General features: G+C 44.8%; 1 protein-coding gene, 1 long non-coding RNA gene and 1 other non-coding gene across 3 annotated transcripts; 2 read left to right on the top strand and 1 right to left on the bottom strand.

Moving 5' to 3' along the window:
* Positions 1-13,446: 13,446 nt before the first annotated feature.
* Positions 13,447-15,148, top strand: LOC123117708 (11-beta-hydroxysteroid dehydrogenase B). The gene is made up of 4 exons (XM_044538403.1): positions 13,447-13,744; positions 13,826-14,018; positions 14,091-14,308; positions 14,401-15,148. Exons 1-4 carry the CDS (start codon positions 13,559-13,561, stop codon positions 14,965-14,967), a joined length of 1,164 nt encoding a protein of 387 aa, XP_044394338.1. The 5' UTR covers positions 13,447-13,558; the 3' UTR covers positions 14,968-15,148.
* A 1,001-nt stretch (positions 15,149-16,149) lies between these two features.
* On the top strand, positions 16,150-16,231 carry TRNAS-AGA (transfer RNA serine (anticodon AGA)). Its single transcript has one exon. It is a non-coding gene; the product is annotated as a tRNA-Ser (tRNA).
* A 1,199-nt stretch (positions 16,232-17,430) lies between these two features.
* On the bottom strand, positions 17,431-18,480 carry LOC123117707 (uncharacterized). Its single transcript, XR_006457485.1, has 2 exons — positions 18,311-18,480; positions 17,431-17,730 (listed from the first exon to the last, which is right to left on the bottom strand). It is a non-coding gene; the product is annotated as an uncharacterized lncRNA (long non-coding RNA).
* Between the last annotated feature and the right edge of the window lie 4,561 nt (positions 18,481-23,041).

Here is a 23,041-nt window from a genome sequence, read left to right as displayed (position 1 = left end):
CCCCTCAATGCAACCGGAAGGAGTTGCGTCATAATCACGTGGCAGTCATGAGACTTTAGGTTCTGGAACTTTTTCTCTGCCATATTTATTATTCCCTTTATATTCGACGAGAAGCCAGACGGTACCTTCATGCTGAGCAGGCATTCGAAGAAGATTTCCTTCTCTTCTTTGGTAAGAGCGTAGCTGGCCTGACCCTGATGTATGTCGTCTTTTCCGTGCATACGTTGCTGGTCCTCCCGTGCCTCTGGTGTATCTTTTGTCTTCCCATACACGCCCAAAAAGCCAAGCAGGGTCACGCAAAGATTCTTCGTCACGTGCATCACGTCGATTGCGGAGCGGACCTCTAGGTCTTTCCAATATGGCAGGTCCCAAAATATAGATTTCTTCTTCCACATGGGTGCGCGTCCGTCAGCGTCCTTCGGAACAGGTTGTCCGCCAGGACCCTTTCCAAAGATTACCTTCAAATCCTTGACCATATCATGTACATCAGCACCAGTACGGTGGCGAGGCTTCGTCCGGTGATCCGCCTCACCTTTGAAATGCTTGCCTTTCTTTCTTATGGGATGCCTGCTCGGAAGAAATCGACGATGTCCCAGGTACACATTCTTCTTACAACTATTCAAATATATACTGTCGGTATCATCCAAACAGTGCGTGCATCCGCGGTATCCCTTGTTTGTCTGTCCTGAAAGGTTACTGAGAGCAGGCCAATCATTGATGGTCACGAACAGCAACGCCTTTAGGTCAAATTCTTCCCCCATGTGCTCATCCCACGCACGTACACCTGTTCCATTCCACAGTTGTAAGAGTTCTTCAACTAATGGCCTTAGGTACACATCAATGTCGTTGCCGGGTTGCTTAGGGCCTTGGATGAGCACTGGCATCATAATGAACTTCCGCTTCATGCACAACCAAGGAGGAAGGTTATACAAACATAGAGTCACAGGCCACGTGCTATGGTTGCTGCTCTGCTCCCCAAAAGGATTAATGCCATCTGCGCTTAGACCAAACCATACGTTCCTTGGGTCACCTGCAAACTCCTCCCAGTACTTTCTCTCGATTTTTCTCCACTGCGAACCGTCAGCGGGTGCTCTCAACTTTCCGTCTTTCTTACGGTCTTCTGCGTGCCACCGCATCGCCTTCGCATGCTCTTTGTTTTGGAACAAACGTTTCAACCGTGGTATTATAGGAGCATACCACATCACCTTGGCAGGAATCTTCTTCCTGGGGCGCTCACCCTCGACATCACCAGGGTCATCGCGACTGATCTTATAACGCAATGCACCGCATACCGGGCAAGCATTCAAATCCTCGTACTCACCGCGGTAGAGGATGCAGTCATTAGGGCATGCATGTATCTTTTGCACCTCTAACCCTAGAGGGCAGACAGCCTTCTTTGCTTCATACGTACTCTCGGGCAATTCGTTGTCCTTTGGAAGCATATTCTTTATCATTACCAGCAACTTTCCAAATCCCTTGTCAGATACACCATTCTCTGCCTTCCATTGCAGCAATTCAAGTGTGGTGCCCAACTTTTTTTTGTCAGCTTCGCAATTCGGGTACAACAATTTCTTGTGATCCTCTAACATGCGCTGCAACTTCGTCCTCTCCAGATCACTTGCGCAGTTTCTCTTTGCATCGGCAATGGCCCGACCTAGATCATCAGCGGGCTCATCTGATGCCTCTTCTTCAGCTTCTTTCTGCATTGCCGGCTCAGCTTCTTCCCCCATTGTTGTATCATCGTATTCAGGGAACCCATGGCCAGGATAGCCGTCGTCGTCCTCTTCTTCTTCATTGTCTTCCATCATAACCCCTATTTCTCCGTGCTTGGTCCAAACATTATAGTGGGGCATGAAACCGGACTCAAATAGGTGGACGTGAATGGTTCTTGACGTAGAGTAACTGTGACCATTCTTACAGCCAGCACATGGACAAGGCATAAAACCATCCGCCCGCTTGTTTGCCTCAGCGGCAAGCAGAAAAGTATGCACGCCATTAATGAACTCGGGAGAGCATCTGTCATCATACATCCATTGTCGGCTCATCTTCATTACACAACACCGAATAGACCAAATTAATACAAGTTCATACATAAAGTTCATACATAAAGTTCATATACAACACTTAATTAAATGCAACATACAAATAACTCTCTAGCTAAAGAATTTAAATGCAACAACAAATGCGATGAAGATCGCAATTAAGGTAACAATTGATCCAACAGCATAATGATACCAAGCCACACTATCAATGGCATATTTTCTAATCTTTCTAATCTTCAACCTCATTTTCTCCATCTTGATCTTGTGATCATCGACGACATCGGCAACATGCAACTCCAATTCCATCTTCTCCCCCTCAATTCTTTTCAATTTTTCTTTCAAATACTCGTTTTCTCTTTCAACTAAATTTAACCTCTCGACAATAGGGTCGGTTGGAATTTCCGGTTCACATACCTCCTAGATAAAAATATCTATGTCAACTTGATGGGCATAATTTGTCATAAACACGAAATGCAACAACTAGTTTTAAAAGAGAATATACCACATCCGAATCATAACAAGGACGAGGGCCGACGGGGACGGATATCAAAACCATGGCACTATGTATAACAAACAACGTACGGGTAAGATAATTATACGAGTAACTATATATCCAAATCACATAAACATCAATTTGGTAATGTAAAACATTCATGAACAAGAGCCTCACCAGAAGGTGGTGCCGGCGACGGGACGGTGCGGGCGATCGACGGTGGTTACGACGGAGATTTAGAAGGCACTAAGTAAACCACACCTACATATGCAAACTAAGTGTTATTTTTGTGCTCAAATTGCATATAAATCAAATACTAGCAAATATAATTATTCCTCCCAAATTAATCACTATACAAAGCATTGCAAGAGCTAATCTAGCAATGAGAGTTGAAAGGACAAAGTTGCTAACCTTTGTGATCATTTGAATGGATGGGGGCCTTCAAATCTTGACAAATTTTGGGCAAAATTTGTGAGGAGCTCGAGGAGAGAGGGGGAAGAACAGAGGAAGTGAGGGAAAAGGGGAAGAACAGAGTGGCTCGGGGGGACGAAGGGTTTATGTACGTCGACCTTTAGTACCGGTTCGTGCCACGAACCGGTACTAAAGGTGCTGGACGGGCCCAGACTGACAACACCCTTCCACCACCCTCTTTAGTACCGGTTCGTGGCACGAACCGGTACTATAGGTTCGCCATGAACCGGTACTAATGAGAACGGCCGGCTAGCCGTTGGAACCGGCACTAATGGACACATTAGTGCCGGCTCAAAACCAAACCGACACTAATGTGTCTCATATTAGGTCCTTTTTCTACTAGTGTCCCAAGCTTAAGATCTCGTGTCTCCTTTATTCACAGTCTCTCATGATCTTAAAAACTTCATCCACATAAAACTTAATAAGAACTCATGAGATAGGTTAGTATAAATCAATTCATAACTTTTTCTTCAACACATTAGATAGGGGTGATACAAACCCCTCTCTCTCAGAAATCTATGAGAGGACTTCTCGACGTAGTTTAGTAGTGCTCTAGAGACAACGAGTGTATCCCATTCCCGTCACATGCTCCTTCTCCCTCCTCCGTCGCCCACACCCCCACCCCCCGCGCGGGGCGACTGAGGGGACTCAACCCTCCGCCGCCATCCCCCTCTTCCTTCCCGCTCTCCCCTCCGCCGCCGCCAGTGGTCGGCGCTAGGCTAAGCCCACGCGTGCTGTGGTGGCGGCGGAGGCATCACCCTCTCACTCTGGGCTAGAGATGCACTGGATCCCCTATCTCGAGGATGAGGCCCCGATCTATGGCAGCGGCATGAGCGTGGCGGCATAGCGGCTGGCCGGTTCCTAGGGGCGGCCGTGGAGGCAGCCTAGCTATACTCTGCCTGATCTAGGGCGGAGGGTGCTGGATCCAGGGCGGCAGCCCCTAGGCCGGCCTCCTTGTCCGGGCGCGGCGGGGCAGGTGGGCTGCCGGGGATCGGATCGGGTGGCTGGTGATCCTCCGGAGGTTTGGTGTCACGGCGTCGGATTTGGTGGTTCCCCTCCCTCATGTTGCCTCTCTCGTCACCTCAGTGGTTTGCGGCTGCAGACTCCGGTGATGGTGAGCCCTGGTGGTGTACCTTAGGTCCAGGGGAAACCTTGGCCTGTCTGGATGGCCCAATGGCAGTGTCGTCCATGTGTGTCGCTTTCCTTCATGAAGGCACAACTGAGGGCCCAATCTACCCACCCCGATCTCATCGCGGGTGAAAACTGATGTCTACTACACAACCTTCTCCTTGTAGACGTTGTTGGGCCTTCAAGTGCAGAGGTTTGTAGGACGGTAGCAAATTTCCCTCAAGTGGATGACCTAAGGTTTATCAATTCGTGGGAGGTGTAGGATGAAGATGGTCTCAATCAAACAACCCTGCAGCCAAATAACAAACAGTCTCTTGTGTCCCCAACACACCCAATGCAACGGTAAATTGTATAGGTGCACTATTTCGGCGAAGAGATGGTGATCCAAGTGCAATATGGATGGTAGATATAGGTATTTGTAATCTGAAATCATAAAAACAGCAAGGTAGCAAGTGATAAAAGTGAGCGTAAACGGTATTGCAATGGTAGGAAACAAGGCCTAGGGTTCATACTTTCACTAGTGCAAGTTCTCTCAACAATAATAACATTATTGGATCATATAACAATCCCTCAACATGCAACAAAGAGTCACTCCAAAGTCACTAATAGCGGAGAACAAACGAAGAGATTATTGTTGGGTACGAAACCACCTCAAAGTTATTCTTTCCGATCGATCTATTCAAGAGTCCGTAGTAAAATAACATGAAGCTATTCTTTCCATTCGATCTATCCTAGAGTTCGTACTAGAATAACACTTTAAGACACAAATCAACCAAAACCCTGTCACCTAGATACTCCAATGTCACCTCAAGTATCCGTGGGTATGATTATACGATATGCATCACACAAGCTCAGATTCATCTATTCAACCAACATAAAGAACTTCAAAGAGTGCCCCAAAGTTTCTACCGGAGAGTCAAGACAAAAACATGTGCCAACCCCTATGCATAAGTAGTGCACAAGGTCACTGAACCCGCAAGTTGATCACCAAAACATGCATCAAGTAGATCACGTGAATATCCCATTGTCACCACAGATAAGCACATGCAAGACATACATCAAGTGTTCTCAAATCCTTAAAGACTCAATCCGATAAGATAACTTCAAAGAGAAAACTCAATCCATTACAAGAGAGTAGAGGGGGAGAAACATCAAAAGATCCAACTATAATAGCAAAGCTCGCAATACATCAAGATCATGTCGAATCAAGAACACGAGAGAGAGAGAGAGAGATCAAACACATAGCTACTGGTACATACCCTTAGCCCCGAGGGTGAACTACTCCCTCCTCGTCATGGAGAGCGCCGGGATGATGAAGATGGCCACCGGTGAGGGATCCCCCCTTCGGTAGGGTGCCGGAACAGGGTCCCGATTGGTTTTTGGTGGCACAGAGGCTTGCGGCGGTGGGACTCCCGATCTATGGTGCTCCTGGATGTTTTCGGGGTATATGGGTATATATAGGAGGAAGAAGTAGGTCGGTGGAGCTGCAAGGGTCCCACGAGGGTGGGGGCGCGCCTCCTGCCTTGTGGCCTCCTCGCTTCTTTATTGACGTCCACTCCAAGTCCTCTAGATCGTGTTTGTTCCAAAAATAACTCTCCCGAAGCTTGCGTTGTTGCTTCCCGATGTTTATTTTTTATGTTCCTAGACAAAAACTATGTTGAAAGATATTAGTAGCAATGATGCGGATTAGATCCGTGATCTGAGGTTTATCCTCATTGCTGCACAGAAGAATTATGTCCTTGATGCACTGCTAAGTGACAGACCTATTGTAGGAGCAGATGTAGACGTTATGAACGTTTGGCTAGCTCAAAATGATGACTACTTGATAGTTTAGTGCACCATGCTTAACGGCTTAGAATCGGGACTTCAAAGACGTTTTGAACATCATGTACCATATGAGATGTTCCAGGAGTTGAAGTTAATATTACAAGCAAATACCTGAGTTGAGAGATATGAAGTCTCCAACAAGTTCTATAGCTAAAAGATGGAGGAGAATTGCTCAACTAGTGAGCACGTGCTCAGATTGCATGGGTACTAAAATCGCTTGAATCAAGTGGGAGTTAATCTTCCAGATAAGCTAGTGATCGACAGAGTTCTCTAGTCACCATCACCAAGTTACTAGAACTTCGTGATGAACTATAGAATGCAAGGGATGACGAAAACGATTCCCGAGCTCTTCGTGATGTTGAAATCGACGAAGGTAGAAATCAAGAAAAGAGCATCAAGTGTTGATGATTTACAAGACCACTAGTTTCAAAAAAAAGGGAAAGAAAGGGAACTTAAAGTAGAATGACAAGCAAGTTGTCAGTCCCGCGAAGAAGCCTAAAGATGGACCAAAGCCTGAAACTGAGTGCTTACACTGCAAAGGAAATGGTCACTAGAAGCGGAAATGCCCTGAATATTTGGTGGATAAGAAGGATGGCAAAGTGAACAAGGGTATATTTGATATAGAGGTTATTGATGTGGTGCCTTACTAGTGTTTATAGTAGCCCCTGAGTATTTGATACTTGTTCAGTTACTAAGATTAGTAACTCGAAACAGGAGTTACAGAATAAACAGAGACTAGTTGAAGGGGAAGTGACATGAGCGTTGGAAGTAGTTCCAAGATTGATATGATCATCATCACACACTCCCTATACTTTCGGGATTAGTGTTAAACCTAAATAAATGTTATTTGGCATTTGCGTTGAGCATGAATATGATTTGATCATGTTTATTGCAATACTATTATTCATTTAAAGTCAGAGAATAATTTTTTGTTCTGTTTACATGAATAAAACCTTCAATGGTCATACACCCAATGAAAATAGTTTGATTGGATCTCGATCATAGTGATACACATATTCATAATATTGATGCCAAAAGATGCAAAGTTAATAATGATAGTGCAACTTATTTGTGGCACTGCCGTTTGGGTCATATCGATGTAAAACGCATGAAGAAACTCCATAAAGATGGATTTTCGGAATCACTTGGTTACGAATCATTTGATGCTTGCGAACCGTGCCTTTTGGGCAAGATGACTAAAACTCCATTCTCCGGTGTTGGAAATAATGCATACCGATGTATGCAGACCAATGAGTATTAAGGCTCGTGGCGGGTATCGTTATTTTCTGACCTTCACAGATGATTTGAGCATATATGGGTATATCTACTTGATGAAACATAAGTCTGAAACAGTTGAAAGGTTCAAAGAATTTCAGAGTGAAGTGGAAAATCATCGTAACAAGAAAATAAAGTTTCTGCGGTCTGATCGTGGAGATGAATATTTGAGTTACGAGTTTGGCCTTCAGTTAAAATAATGTGGAATAGTTTCACAAACTCATGCCACCTGGAACACCACAGCGTAACGGTGTGTCCGAACATCATAACCGCACTTTATTTGATATGGTGCGATCAATGATGTCTCTTACCGATTTACCAATATCATTTTGGGGTTATGCATTAGAGATAGCTGCATTCACGTTAAATAGGGCACCATCTAAATCTGTTGAGACGACAGCGTATGAACTATGGTTTAGCAATAAACCTAAGCTGTCGTTTTTTAAAAGTTTGGAGTTGCGATGCTTATGTGAAAAAGTTTCAACCTGATAAGCTCGAACCCAAATCGGAGAAATGCGTCTTCATAGGATACCCAAAGGAGACTGTTGGGTACACCTTCTAGTCATAGATCTGAAGGCAAAATATTCGTTGCTAAGAAGGATCCTTTCTAGAGAAGGAGTTTCTCTCAAAAGAAGTGAGTGGGAGAAAAGTAGAACTTGATGAGGTAATAGCACCTTGTCCCGAATTGGAAAATAGTTCATCACTGAAATCAGTTCCTGTGACGACTACACCAATTAGTGAGGAAGCTAATGATATTGATCATGAAACTTCAAAACAAGTTACTACCGAACCTCGTAGGTCAATTAGAGTAAGATCCACACTAGAGTGGTACGGTAATCCTATTCTGGAGGTCATGTTACTTGACCATGACGAACCTACGAACTATGAGAAAGCGACGATGAGCCCAGATTCCGCAAAATGGCTTGAGGCCATGAAATCTGAGATGGAATCCATGTATGAGAACAAAGTGTGGACTTTGGTGGACATTGCCCGATGATCGGCAAGCCATAGAGAATAAATGGATCTTCAAGAGGAAGATGGACACTGATAGTAGTGTTACTATATACAAAGCTCGACTTGTTGCGGAAGGTTTTCAACAAGTTCAAGGGGTTGACTAAGATGAGACCTCACCCGTAGCGATGCTTAAGTCTGTCCGAATCATGTTAGCAATTGCCGCATTTTATGATTATGAAATTTGGCAAATTGATGTCAAAACTGCATTACTGAATGGATTTCTGGAAGAAGAGTTGTATATGATGCAACCAGAAGGTTTTGTCGATCCGAAAGGTGCTAACAAAGCGTGCAAGCTCCAGCGATCCATTTATGGACTGGTGCAAGCCTCTCGGAGTTGGAATAAATGCTTTAATAGTGTGATCAAAGCATATGGTTTTATACAGACTTCTGGAGAAGCCTGTATTTAAAAGAAAGTGAGTGGGAGCTCTATAGCATTTCTGATATTATATTTTTTTTACCAGTGAAAACAGCAGGAGAGCCTCCTACTGTTGCTTTTCTTTTATTATTTAAAAAATGTTAACCATGGGTTAACATTATAGATCAGGATTGTTTTACATGGCTATAACAAGAAATCACAAGGTGTAAAACTAGCGTATGTAAACCAGGGGGTCACAGCGATAAAGAGTTTGCAAATCCCTCTAAAAAACTTAAATTTTGGGGGTCGATCCTATAGCCCAGGATCACAAAATCTTCCTTGAGCTTCCTCAGCCACTCAGCATGCGTGGCCACCTCTCCATCAAAGATCTCTCTGTTGCGTTGCTTCCAAATATTCCAGGAAGTTAATATAGTTATCTCTTTGAACAAAGGTCTGGACGACATATTCTTGGTTGGAAATGATATAGAATTTCTAGATAACATAAAAGGATACTTGAATAAAAAAATTCAATGAAAGACCTCGGTGAAGCTGCTTACACATTGAGCATCAAGATCTATAGAGATAAATCAAGACACTTGATAAGATTTTTCAATGAGTGCATACCTTGATAAGTTTCTGAAGTAGTTCAAAATGGAACAGTCAAAGAAGGAATTCTTGCCTGTCTTGCAAGGTGTGAAGTTGAGTAAGACTCAAAACCCGACCATGGCAGAAAATAGAAAGAGAATGAAAAGTCATTCCCTATGCCTCAGTCATAGGTTCTATAAAGTATGCTATGCTATGTACCAAACCTATTGTATACCTTTTTCTGAGTTTGGCAAGGGAGTACAATTTTGATCTAAGAGTAGATCACTGAACAACGGTCAAGAATATTCTTAGTGAGGACTAAGGAAATATTTCTCGATTATGGAGGTGATAAAAGAGCCTGTCGTAAAGAGTTACATCGGTGCAAGCTTTTACACCGATCCAGATGACTCTAAGTCTCAATGTGGATCATATTGAAAGTGGGAGCAATTAGCTAGAGTAGCTCCGTGCATAGCATTGTAGACATAGAATATTTGCAAAATACATACTGTTCTGAATGTGACAGGCCCATTGACTAAAATTCTCTCACGAGCAAAACATGATCATACCTTAGCACTCTTTGGGCGTTAATCACATAGCGATGTGAACTAGATTATTGACTTTAGTAAACCCTTTGGGTGTTGATCACATGACGATGTGAACTATGGGTATTAATCACATACAAATGTGAATATTGGTGTTAAATCACATGGTGATGTGAACTAGATTATTGACTCTAGTGCAAGTGGGAGACTGAAGGAAATATGCCCTAGAGGCAATAATAAAGTTATTATTTATTTCCTTATTTCATGATAAATATTTATTATTCATGCTAGAATTGTATTAACCGGAAACTTAGTACATGTGTGAATACATAGACAAACATAATGTCACTAGTATGCCTCTACTTGACTAGCTCGTTGAATCAAAGATGGTTAAGTTTCCTAGCCAAAGACATGAGTTGTTATTTGATTAACGGGATCACATCATTAGAGAATGATGTGATTGACTTGACCCATTCCGTTAGCTTAGCACTTGATCGTTTAGTATGTTGCTATTGCTTTTTTCATGACTTATACATGTTCCTATGACTATGAGATTATGCAACTCCCGTTTACCAGAGGAACACTTTGTGTGCTACGAAACATCACAACTTAACTGGGTGATTATAAAGGTGCTCTACAGGTGTCTCCGAAGGTAATTGTTGAGTTGGCGTATTTCGAGATTAGGATTTGTCACTCCGATTGTTGGAGAGGTATCCTGGGCCCTCTCGGTAATGTACATCACTATCAGCCTTGCAAGCAATGTGACTAATGACTTAGTTGCGGGATGATGCATTACATAACAAGTAAAGAGACTTGCCGGTAACGAGATTGAACTAGGTATTGAGATACCGACGATCGAATCTCGGGCAAGTAACATACCGATGACAAAGGGAACAACGTATGTTGTTATGCGGTTTGACCGAAAAAGATCTTCGTAGAATATGTGGGAGCCAATATGAGCATCCAAGTTCCGCTATTGGTTATTGACCGGAGACTTGTCTCGGTCATGTCTACATAGTTCTCGAACCCGTAGGGTCCGCACCCTTAACGTTCGGTGACGATTTATATTATGAGTTTATGTGTTTTGATATACCGAAGGTAGTTCGGAGTCCCGGATGAGATTGGGGACATGACAAGGAGTCTCGAAATGGTCGAGACGTAAAGATTAATATATTGGATGACTATATTCGGACATCGGAAAGGTTCCAAGTGATTCGGGTATTTATCGGAGTACCGGAGAGTTACGGGAATTCGCCGGGGAGTATATAGGCCTTATTGGGCCATACAGGAATAGAGGAGAGAGGCCAAAAGGAAGGAGGCGCCCCCCCCCCCCCCTCTGGTCCGAATTGGACAAGGGGTGCAGCCCCCTTTTCCTTCTTCCTCTCCCGCTCTTTCCTTCTCTCCTACTCCAACAAGGAAAGGAGGAGTCCTACTCCCGGTGGGAGTAGGACTCCCCCCTTGGCGCGCCCTCGTCCTAGGCCGGCCGCCTCCCCCCTTGCTCCTTTATATACGGGGGTAGGGGGACACCTCTAGACACAAAAACTGATCCCTTGGATCTCTTAGCCATGTGCGGTGCCCCCCTCCACCATAATCCACCTCGATAATATCGTAGCAGTGCTTAGGCGAAGCCCTGCGTCGATAGAACATCATCATCGTCACCACGTCGTTGTGCTGACGGAACTATCCCTCAAAGCTCGGCTGGATCGGAGTTCGAGGGACATCATCGAGCTGAACGTGTGCTGAACTCGGAGGTGTCGTGCGTTCGGTACTTGATCGGTCGGATCATGAAGACGTACGACTACATCAACTGCGTTGTGCTAACGCTTCCGCTTTCGGTCTACGAGGGTACGTGGACAACACTCTCCCGTCTCGTTGCTATGCATCACCATGATCTTGCGTGGGCGTAGGAATTTTTTTGAAATTACTACGTTCTCCAACACACTGACCCGGCACCCTCAAATAATGGCGTTCACATCTGTGTATCTCATATATGATCCCTATATCCATACTAAACCTTACAACGTGGATACGTAGATCAGCAAATAGACATAGGCTAGAATACCAAAAGATTGGATGTACAAACGACCACCAAAATTCACATGAACGACGGACAACTTGAAACTACATCTAAAACTTGAAATTAAAGTGAATAAAAGCGGATCTTCACCACTTCCGGGCGGGCCCCTTCCCCTTCCGGTCGTCGGCGCAACTGTAGCCGTTGGTGGCTGGTGAGGATTGTCCGGACGGATGTAGACAGTTTGCAGGTCCGCCTAGGAGATGCCCTAAGTCCCATTATCAAACATTTTGTATTTATCAGATCTAATATGCCCATTGTATATCTTTATTAGAAAAGGTCTGGTTTATTCTAAAAAAAGTCTGGTTTACTTGTTGATGTAATAACCAAGCCTAGCTTATTTGTCATCACCATTACGATACCTACCTAAGAGCATCTTTAATAGAAGATGTATATTTGAAGATGTAAAAGTAGGTGTTATATAATTTACATCATAAAAGTATGCTTCTTACATTTCCAAAAAAGTCTCAACTTCAATAGATGATGTATATTTGGTGATGTAAACAAGTGCTTCAATAGATGATGCATATTTAAAGATGTAACATGGCAGATGGCCTTTGCGACATTTTTCCAAACACGTTGGAGGCGGTGGCTGCGGGCGTGGTCGCGCCTTTCTCCATGGCTGGCGGTGGGGCTTGCGGTGGTGGAGGAGGAAGCCCATGTCTGGCGGCAGTTGCCGCAACCACCAGCGGCGTCGAATCGACTGAAGCAGCAGCGGTCGCATTCGTCTTCTTTCGTACCCCGAAGAATCTGCTGAGGATCGAGCTACAGCGGCAACCGGGCTTCGAGAAGAACGTCGGCGGCTGAGCAACGAGGAGCGGCGCGACGCCTGAGCGTCTAGCTTCAAATGTGGCGGTAGGAGCTCGAATCGGGCAATGGATTGGCGGTGGCGGAGCGGTGTGAGAACCTCAAATCGAGCGATGGAAAAGCGGGGTGGCGTAGCAGCGGGTGTGCGAGGGAAACCGGGCGGCGGTGGGCCGGGCGGGGAGCTCCAGTCGGGCGGCGTCTTGCGGCGGCGGGGCGGCAAAATAGCGGCCGATTTTCAGGGGGAGGGTGAAGGCGGGGCGCTGGAACCGGCAGCGAGGGGAGTGGAGAGGCTGGATCTGGTGACGGCGGGGTGCAGCGTGGTCCGACGGGCGGGCGGCGCGGCGGCGGGCGGGCGGCATGGCGTGGAGGTGGTTGCGTGGTAGGAGAAGGGGAGGGAAAGTTGTGGTCGGTTGGCGCTCGTCTACCGTTTTACAACACTAGAAGATGGAGATGCAAATTAGCGTTGTATTTTACATCACTTGAAGCATGTGATGTAATGTTTTCATATCTACATTATGTGTTAGACAGAGCACGTGATGTATTTTTTTTATATCTATATTATGTGTTAGACATGTGTTTTTTTGGCTCGGAGATATGTAAAAATGGGTTATTTTTTATCTACATCTTCTACCCCAGATGTCTTGAGCCCTGCGGCCTGGGGAAAGGAGGAAGCTGCCAAACCTTGCCTCCTAGTATGTGCGTACCCTCGTGGCTGGGCAACTGGCGCCGAGCTCGATCGTGTCCTGTGCATGGCGGCAGGCGTCCTCGCCGCTGCCACCCACCCACGCTCCGTTGTCCTTATCCTCCCACCGAACTAGTAGAAACCACTCGACACTCTCTCACTTGCCTTCCTCGATTCTTCTCCTTGCCGCTCTGCCCTGCTTAACCTTGCCGCCCGAGGAGAGGGCAGACACCAGCCGGCGGAGCGGGGAGGGATCGGAAACGATGGAGCGGGTGCTGACCGCGCTGATGGACCTGGTGGTGCCGCCGGCGAGCATGGTGATGCTGGCCTTCGCCTGGCCCACGCTCTCCTTCCTGCGCGCCCTCGAGTGGGCCATGAAGGCGCTCACGAAGGAGGACATGCGCGGCAAGGTCGTCCTCGTCACCGGCGCCTCCTCCGCCATCGGCGAGGTACGTGCACTGCATGGTCACGCTGCCTAGCTAGCTCCGGCGAACGATTGACGAGGATTGCTTATGGCGTGTGCGGCGCAGCAAGTGGCATACGAGTACGCGCGGCGGGGCGCGAACCTGGTGCTGGTGGCGCGGAGGGAGCACCGGCTGTTCGCGGTCCGCGAGAACGCGCGCGCCCTGGGCGCCGGCCACGTGCTCGTCGTCGCCGCCGACGTCGTCCGCGAGGACGACTGCGGCCGCCTCGTCGCCGACACCATCGGCTACTTCGGCCAGCGTGAGTGCATACAATCAATCTCTTCCATGCTCTGCCTCAAAGTGGTAAATCTGAGTATCTGACTGTCTGCAGTGGATCATCTGGTGAACACGGTGAGCCTGGGCCACGACTTCCTCTTCGAGGAGGCCGGCGACACGGCGGCGTTCCCTCACCTCATGGACATCAACTTCTGGGGGAACGTGTACCCGACGCACGCCGCGCTGCCGTACCTGCGCCAGAGCCACGGCCGCGTCGTCGTCAACGCCTCCGTCGACACCTGGCTGCCCATGCCCCGGATGAGCCTCTACTCCGTAAGCCCGCCCCTTTCCCGACGCAAAAATTGTACCACCAGTGATCTCTCAGATAAATCAATCGTTGTGCGCTCTGCCGGCTGTCCTTGCAGGCGGCGAAGGCGGCGGTGATCGACTTCTACGAGACGCTGCGGTACGAGGTGAAGGACGAGGTGGGGATCACGGTCGCCACGCACGGCTGGGTCGGCGGCGAGCCCGGCGCCGGCACCGGCATCGGCACCAGCAGGTTCGCGCTCGAGGAAGGCGCGGGGGTGGCGGACCAGACGCAGACGCAGGCGCAGGCGCAGCAGTGGACCAAGGCGGACACGGCGCCGCCGCTGCCGGCGCCGGGAGGGCAGGCGGTGGAGGCGTACGCGCGGGCGGTGGCGGACGGCGCGTGCCGCGGGGACGCGCGGGTGCGGCGGCCGGGCTGGTACGACGTGTTCCACGTCTTCCGCGCCTTCGCGCCCGACGTGCTCGGCTGGACCTTCCGCCTGCTGCTGTCGACCGCGCCCGCTCCGCCGACGGTGGCCGGCAGCGGGCGCCGTGCGCTCGTCGTTGCCCCTGTGGGCGCGCCGGCCGCCGCGCTGCCGGCCCCGCCCGTCCGCCCGCTGATCGAGTACCCGGCCGCGGCGGCTGGTCGGAGGCCCGCGGCGGCGCAGCTGCACAAGCTAGAGTGAGATGAGACCACGGCGCCGGCCGTCGGCGTACGTGGCAACGAGGGCCATTTGCTTAAGCTGTCTGTGCTCTCTACTCCTATCTGTGAACTGATTCTGATGGTGGTTCAACAAATAAATGCTCCATGTAAGAAGAAGAACTCCTTATGCATGCCTAGACTGAAAGTGCCTGATTTTCCCAAAACGATTTTGCTTTACGCGGATTTGCCAAACGAATTTGTGTCGCTGCACCAGACGGTAAAGAGGCTGTTGGTACATGTCAATTATCATGCAGGTTCATTCGGAAGAAAATTGTATGGGACAGGGCCTCATAGTCTCCCGCGTCAGGCCCCTCTCCAGATTTTGACATGTCACCCTTTGCACACATCTCAAAGCTACTTAAAATTCCCTAATCGCAAGATACGTGTCTGGGAAAAGGTATAGCAATATGCATAAAAAAAAGGATACAATACGTATCGATCCCAGCAATCCTTCCGAAAGGAAGCTACCGATTATCTCCCCGCTGCTACGACCACTCCCTGCAGGATCGCCGGTGATGACGACCTGCTCGTGGAAGCGGCGGCGATGCGAACTGCGACGGTTTCCCCACTACCACGCTCGCCACCCAAGAACGCCGGTCCGACGGAGAGCAAGAAGCGTTTGCCGTCCAACCCAACATCAACGCTGGCCCCGACCGAGAGCCAAACATCTCCCCGTACAATGTATTGTATCCATACAAGGTTGCGATGACTGCGCCTCAACGTCTGGAGCGGCGGAGATTGGGCGCGATGATCGCTATCTCTGGTTTGTTAGATGGAAAGTATTGATCCGATTGATTGGTAATGTATTGTATCCATACTGCTGCCCATAGACTTAAATACGTATCAGCTGATTAGGGAATTTTAAACAGCTTTGAGATGTGTGCAAAGGATGACGTGTCAAAATCTGGAGAGGGGCCTCAGGCGGGGGACTATGAGGCCCCGTCCCATACAATTTTCTTCCGGTTCATTAGGGGGAAAGGCCGTGGCAATGTTTGGTTTAGAGCTAATCACTATGTGGGCATGTGTAGTGTAATGTAAGTAGATTGGACTGGTTCTCAAAAAAAAAAAGAGTAGATTGCACTGCAGGTTTATGTTGTCATGTGTGTCTAGATGAGAGTGTGGCCACAATTAACTATACCATGGCGTTGCTTATTAAAACATCAAAGTGGTCGTGCCGGAGTGGTTATCGGGCATGACTAGAAATCATGTGGGCTTTGCCCGCGCAGGTTCGAATCCTGCCGACCACATTTTTATTTTTACTTTTTTTGTTGTTGAAGAAATTTTGACTCTTCAAGAATTGTTTGGTTTAAACGGCTTGGATCTGGAATCTCATCATCAAGAGTAGATGATTAGTAGAGAGATGTATCTCGTACTTTATATAATTACTTAAGCTTTAATCTACGTAGCATGACCACTAGTCGAGCACAGATGGTTATATGCATTGGCTGATATTTCTTTTATCCTTGCATGCATCAATCTGATGCGCCTCAGAATGTAAAAGAGAAATGAGAATAGTAGTAATAGGAAAACTAAAAAAACTAGTAAACAGCCCGTGCGTTGCCACGGGCTTTGTAAAATTTGTACTGGTTGCATATCGAATTTAATATGGACAGAAAAGATAGCCAATAACACAAAAAAATGATTTAAAATCCTCTTCACTTGCAATGTATTTCGATAAAAAATCGACCATATAATAGAAAGACTTATCATATCTGATTCACAAAATAAAGAAGGGGCTACAAAACATTGAACTCTTTATTGTGCTCTGCATCACAAATGATAATAACACTTGAATGCCTTTATTATTTATGCTTAAGATATCATCTCACAAAAGCAAGTGTATTGTTATTATCCATTAATTGAAGACAAACACATGGAGTATTTTGTTCCCTTTAAACAAATGTTCGAACAAGTTACAACCAGAAACTCAATTCCCTAAAAAAAGAACTTGATTGCAATATGCAAAAGCCTATATTCTAGAACATGCAATTCACCATTTAGGTACTACTGCAACAAAACACATCTTCTAGAACATGTTACTATCTTGGGAGAGGTAAATATATCAATCTTTGATAACATTTATTGTTAAAAAATTGTGTATACATTTATTTGTATTTTTATAATATTGTGATAAATCCATTGATGATTTTCTTCTAGTTTGTTTGAGCGGTGTACGCCTGATTTGGTGTATCGGTTCAAAAGTAACTCACATAAGACTCAAAAGGAAATGTGTGTTGTAGTGTGAACTCTGACATAAACCGACCGAAGGGAAAGCCTAATTCAGTATACACTCAGACTTTAAGCTCAAATATAAGTGTGAATCACAGGAAGCATCAATTGTGAACAACAAGGCTAAAATTTGCACAGAGAATATGTTGTCGCAAGTTTAAAACATATGTTTTTTTCCCGTTTTAGCACAAAACTTGGAAAATACACAGTCGGATTGAGGAGAAAACAAGTCTATAAGATTAGTCCTATCAATTGTTCATTATTCTATTAGCAACTAAAATAGAGAGATGGATAGATATATAGAGAAACAATACCTAATCAGATCCCCCAAACATCGTGAGGCAATATAAAATGTCTGGAAAAATATAGTTCTCTGAAATATTGCAAGGGAGCCCCAAGACATTGACATTCTAAATTGCTTAGAGCTTAAATGCTTAATACAATCATGCTTCTCCATTTTGAGCCAATCCACCTAACGTGGACTACTTCATTAATACATGCAATCATTCTAGATAGCCTGCAAAATAAGAGGTAAAAGTCAGTAAATATTGTACAAATAATTTTTGTAGTTGGATTGAAAGGCTCAAATTAAAAATCAACAAATATATGCAGGGTTATTTCATACTGCTAGTTTATTGGGCAGCATTAATCTCCTTGTCGGCATATAATGTATAATCCAAAATCATATTACCAATTTTGGGGCAACTTTATACTACTTGCGAATATAAAGAATATGATTAACTAACAAATATTGGATTGTAATAGATGTGAAAAAAATACTTCTATGCTTCAACGAATCATATGGTGTGAGTATCGTCTGAAAGCTTTTAGGATAAATATAAGGATAGAAGGCTGTTTTGTTCAAGGAAACAGAATGACTCTCCTTACACCAAGTCTAAGTTCATCATCATTCATCATTGTTACATGTATAAAATGGGGAAATACACAATGAATAAGAGGAAAAAGGATAAAGAGCTGCTAACTTCATCGCACTGTTCATCGCACTGGAGCAGCCACACACTTGTACCCGGCACTACTGCGTGTCAATGCAGATTAGAGAGATATATAGTTTAGGATCCAGAGATGGAAGAAGATACCTGGGCCGACACTGCTCTCGTTGATTCAAAAATCCCTAGGACCATCCCCCAGCAGCGGGCCCACTCATCCTCTTCAAGGCTGCCTACCGCCTCGCGCTACTCCTTTTCTCGCTTATCTCCACCGGCGCTCACCTTTCCGCTGATGCCATCCGTCATGCCCTTCGTCTGACAACAAAAATAATTTGTTGTGAATATATATTGCCAATTAGGCATGAACAATCATTGCAAACTCAAAATTCGATTACTGTAAAAGAAGGAGCTCGATATCAGATTACTTGATCTTTCATAGAGAAAAACAAAATACTAAACCAAACTTTGCTAGAACAGCAGGAGATTAGCCCAAATAGCTGCTCCATCACCATATGCATAGTTATAAGATAATTAAATATTCTGATTCATCTGCACGGGCATCAAGTTTCATTATAAGGGTTCAGATTTATTTTAGGGCAGAGAGACTTTAGATGGTTTCTATCTCCCTAAATTCTAACCCCAATGTGCATCTATGTCCCTGTTTCTTACATCCTCACTCACCGACCAGATCAAGAAGAAGCACCCAGATCATGATTCAAGTATTTTAAATTCAAAAGACAAAAAATTAACATCAAAATAATCTCGAATAACAATGGCACCACCAATACCAAAATTGAGAAGTACGCTAGATGGTCTCTCCGAATTTGTGAGATTTCCATATATCTAGATCTTATGTACACGGGCTCATGTCTAGATCACTTTCATCAAATACTCATCATCAACTTAACTTGGATAGTTGGTCACATGTGCCATGGATAGTTGGCCACATGTGCCATGTGGTACGTCTAGATCACTTGTTAGGCGTATTTAGGACTGCTCTCAACGTACAGGTAGCCACTCCTATATGTACAGGTACCTCACCGTACCGCTTCTCACCGTACAGGTATCCCCCTCACTACACAGGAGCCGATCACACAAGCCGCTTGTCCCCACCACGGCGTTGCTCTGTCGACTTCCTCTCCCGTCAGCCTCCACAGCCTCGTGCCCATGTCCTCTCCCCACCATGGCCTCACGCCACCCCGCCATGGTCCCGCCCCACAACCAACTTCGTCGGTATCATAGAGATCGATGTCGTTGCTGGCGTCCATCCTCGGCGACGACGACCTGGAATGGCTCTAGGCCAAGGCGGTTGCCGAGGCGAAGAATCTCTGCCTGGCCGCCTAGAAGGGCATGCAGCTGGCGGCCAAGCAGCCGTCCAAGCACACTCCACCTGTGGTCTTCCTGCAGGTCGTATTGTGGCTGAAGATACTAAAGATACCAAAGATAAACGCAAAAAATTTAAAAAGATCATCTCAACAAGGTATGCAAGTAATTTCTTTTGGGTGTTTGAATTGCCACATCTTGGGTTTTGTTTTCAGTCCATTATATATTCTAGGGACAAACTTCATCTTATTTCATAGACCAAATAATATTTAACTACAGGACCAGATTCGCGTAAACTAATTTGCAAGGTTTATTCGATTTTGTGCATGACAAGGGGCAAGTAGAATTTTTTCTGTATGCACTTAGCAAGATTAAAGTAACAGGCACAAAGTGAATCAAGTGTCTTAACAAGCAATTTAGAAGTGAAAGTAGATAAACAACTTACTAATCCACATAGAAGAGTGTTGAGTATTGAAATTTGATTTGCCGCATTGCAATGGTCCGCTATGGTCCTGCAGTAATATGTGTATGACAGCAAAAGGATCTTCAAATTAGTATGTACACTAACTTATCCATTGTAATTCGATATAGTATATGAGATAACTTGAACATCTCTAGAAACTAGTGTGGAAAAAATATAACAACCAAATCGCACATGTGGATTTTCATATGCACATTCCCAGACGCTACAAACTTGATCAGAGCCGAGAGCAAGGAAATGCATATCACGGTTTCAATGACCGCTAGGAGAACCCTCTCCACATCTGTGTGTTGAGAGACTTGAGATATTAATTTTACAGGCACTCCACACAAACACATGCATGTTATGTTAGCAGAGTAGAAGAGCCATCATCTTAAGTTAGGGTATACATTATCATTTTGGGTATGATCAAATGGAAATACCTGCTCATGTCGTCCTCTGATCCACTCATCCAAATCATCCTACAAAGCTCATGCATAATGATTTAAGAAATAAAGTATATATGCTCAAAGGACGAGATTGATAGCTAACAAATAGTTGATGCTTACAATTAGCTTGTGGTCTCCTCCTCCAGCATGAGTTTCCTGTTTGAGCGTTGTGAAAGGTCAGGAGGTCCAGGCAGGTCAAGGCGATGGCCACCTTCAACTTTGTCAATGCAAACCCCCTCTCGATGGCCCTCTCCACAACATCATCCATCCGCGTGTTGAGAGACTTGAGCTATTAATTTTGGAGGCACTCCACACAAGCACATGCATGTTATCTTAGCAGAGTAGAAGAGCCATCATCTTAAGTTAGTGTATACATTATCATTTTGTGTATGATCAAATGGAAATACCTGCTCATGTCGTCCTATGATCCACTCATCCAAATCATCCTAAAAAGCTCATGCATAATGGTTTAAGAAATAAAGTATATATGCTCAAAGGACAAGATTGATAGCTAACAAATAGTTGATGCTTACAATTAGCTTGTGGTCTCCTCCTCCAACATGTGTTTCCTGTTTGAGCGTTATTAAAGGTCAAGAGGTCCAGGCAGGTCAAGGCAATGGCCACCTTCGACTTTGGCAATGCAAACCCCCTCTCGGTGGCCCTCTCCACGACATCATCCAACATATTGACATTTAGCTGACTAAAAGGAACTATAGCAAGGAAAGGGGAAATGTATCATCAGATAATTCTTTGGGCCAAATAGCAGAATCTTACTTGATTCATGAAATTACACTGCTAGGTGCTTGCAGAAGAAACAATGGCACGAGGAAAGATTCGTGTATGCATGTGCCTTTAGCAAGCAATAGCAAAAGGCAAAAGAATAATAATAAATAAATGCTCAAATAATAATCTTTGATAGGGGGGCGTTACACTGTATGTCAGAATAATCCATTCATTTTATGATAAAACCAAATATGCAGCAGAATAAAAAATTATACAAGGTGAGTAGTAGTAGATGAGTTTTTGAAGAATGGATCACTTTCCTACCACAAGGACTGCCGAAAAACAGTGCTAAAATATTATAAAGCATCTCATCAAACATTCCTGCTCAGGTCCTAGGTATTGTATAATCCCTTCCTGCCATGTATGTATTCCTATACACATACAACCTAAAATGCGGTAGTTAACAAAAGTCAAGACACTATAAAAATATATTAAAAAAATCTTCATCAGAATAGTCTCGGTATTCAATTGCTATCTTCTGATGCCATCTGGGTCATTGTATTTTGAAATCGCAAACTGACAATAATTAACTGCAAGAATTGCCCGTTCATACATCTCCATCTGTCCATATTCACAAGGATTTCGCTGTCATAACTATAGAGTATTTACTATTTACAGTGATTAGGCACACACACACACACACACCCTAAAATCAAACACAAGGATCAACAAAAACACCTTATCTTCTTTTACTTCCATCACATTCCATTTCTTTTGACAAAAGCTAGCGAGTTCTTGCAGTTTCAATAACAAGCAGGTAGCTGAAACTCACATCAAACTAATGTTCCAACTATACAACTAAAAATGAACAAATGGAGATGCGTATGCTTGTTCAAATAAAAAAGTCACATAAACTAAATTTTCCTAATAAAACCTCCTTGGATAGCTTATTCTAATTAAAATGTTTAATATCAAGTGAGCACATGTTCCAGAATAATGATAATTAAATGAAAGCAATTGGCTAGTTAATAATCCCTTTGTAAAGAAATAAGAGCATTTAGATCACTACTTTAGTATTCTAAACGCTCATATATTTCCTTACAGAGGATGTACATATAGTTGCAGGAAGGTAAGTGTGCATATACAGGACAAAAGCAGAAAATGTTCAATGTCAGGGCTATGAGATTAACATACCAGCTCTATCAACTGTTATTTCTAATTCAGTAAATTTGGTACAAAGCTTTTATAAAGCAGCCCTTAGAACCTCAAGTTTCTGAAAAATGTAACTATAACAGAAGAAATGAGATGTGTTATGTACTGCAGACTGTACTACCAAGCAAGCAAAGAAAACAGAGTTTGAAATTCAGATCATTTCAGTACCTTATTCAGCATGCATAATAAACCTTATTCAGCTTGGTACTCACAAATACATTGATTTTGAAAGAGCAAACATTTCCTGCATCGAACTTGAATTTCTTTAAGATGTGATTGGGAACACTTGCTAGTGTCCAACATAGCCTATGTCAAGTCTGCACAAGACACCTAGCCAGACATCCAACTTGTATTGGCAGAATCAGCCTTTTCTCATCTGACGTGTTGTAGTTTATTCAGTTTTTTTTTCTTTCAAAATGGCATCGCTCAGTACAAATTTACGTAGGCACGCAGGCGAAGCCGTTTGAAGCTACAGCCAACATCAACAAGAATTCAAGCGAAAGGCACTGGGGTAATAGGAAATGATCATATGACGAAGAATTAAACATAAAAGAAAATATTTTTGGAGAAGGAAGAACATGCCAGGAGGATCTGATGAACCTGCTACGCATACTCATATGGACTTACGGTTCCGGTGAAGTGGAGCTAACGGAAGAGGGGATCACGAGCAGCGGCGGGATGGTCGGCGCTGGAGCTCATGGCGAAGTGGACCTA

This window comes from Triticum aestivum, chromosome 5B (assembly GCF_018294505.1).
Source record: "Triticum aestivum cultivar Chinese Spring chromosome 5B, IWGSC CS RefSeq v2.1, whole genome shotgun sequence".
Taxonomy (NCBI): domain Eukaryota; kingdom Viridiplantae; phylum Streptophyta; class Magnoliopsida; order Poales; family Poaceae; genus Triticum; species Triticum aestivum.
This window is presented reverse-complemented; position numbering and strand designations above follow the sequence as displayed.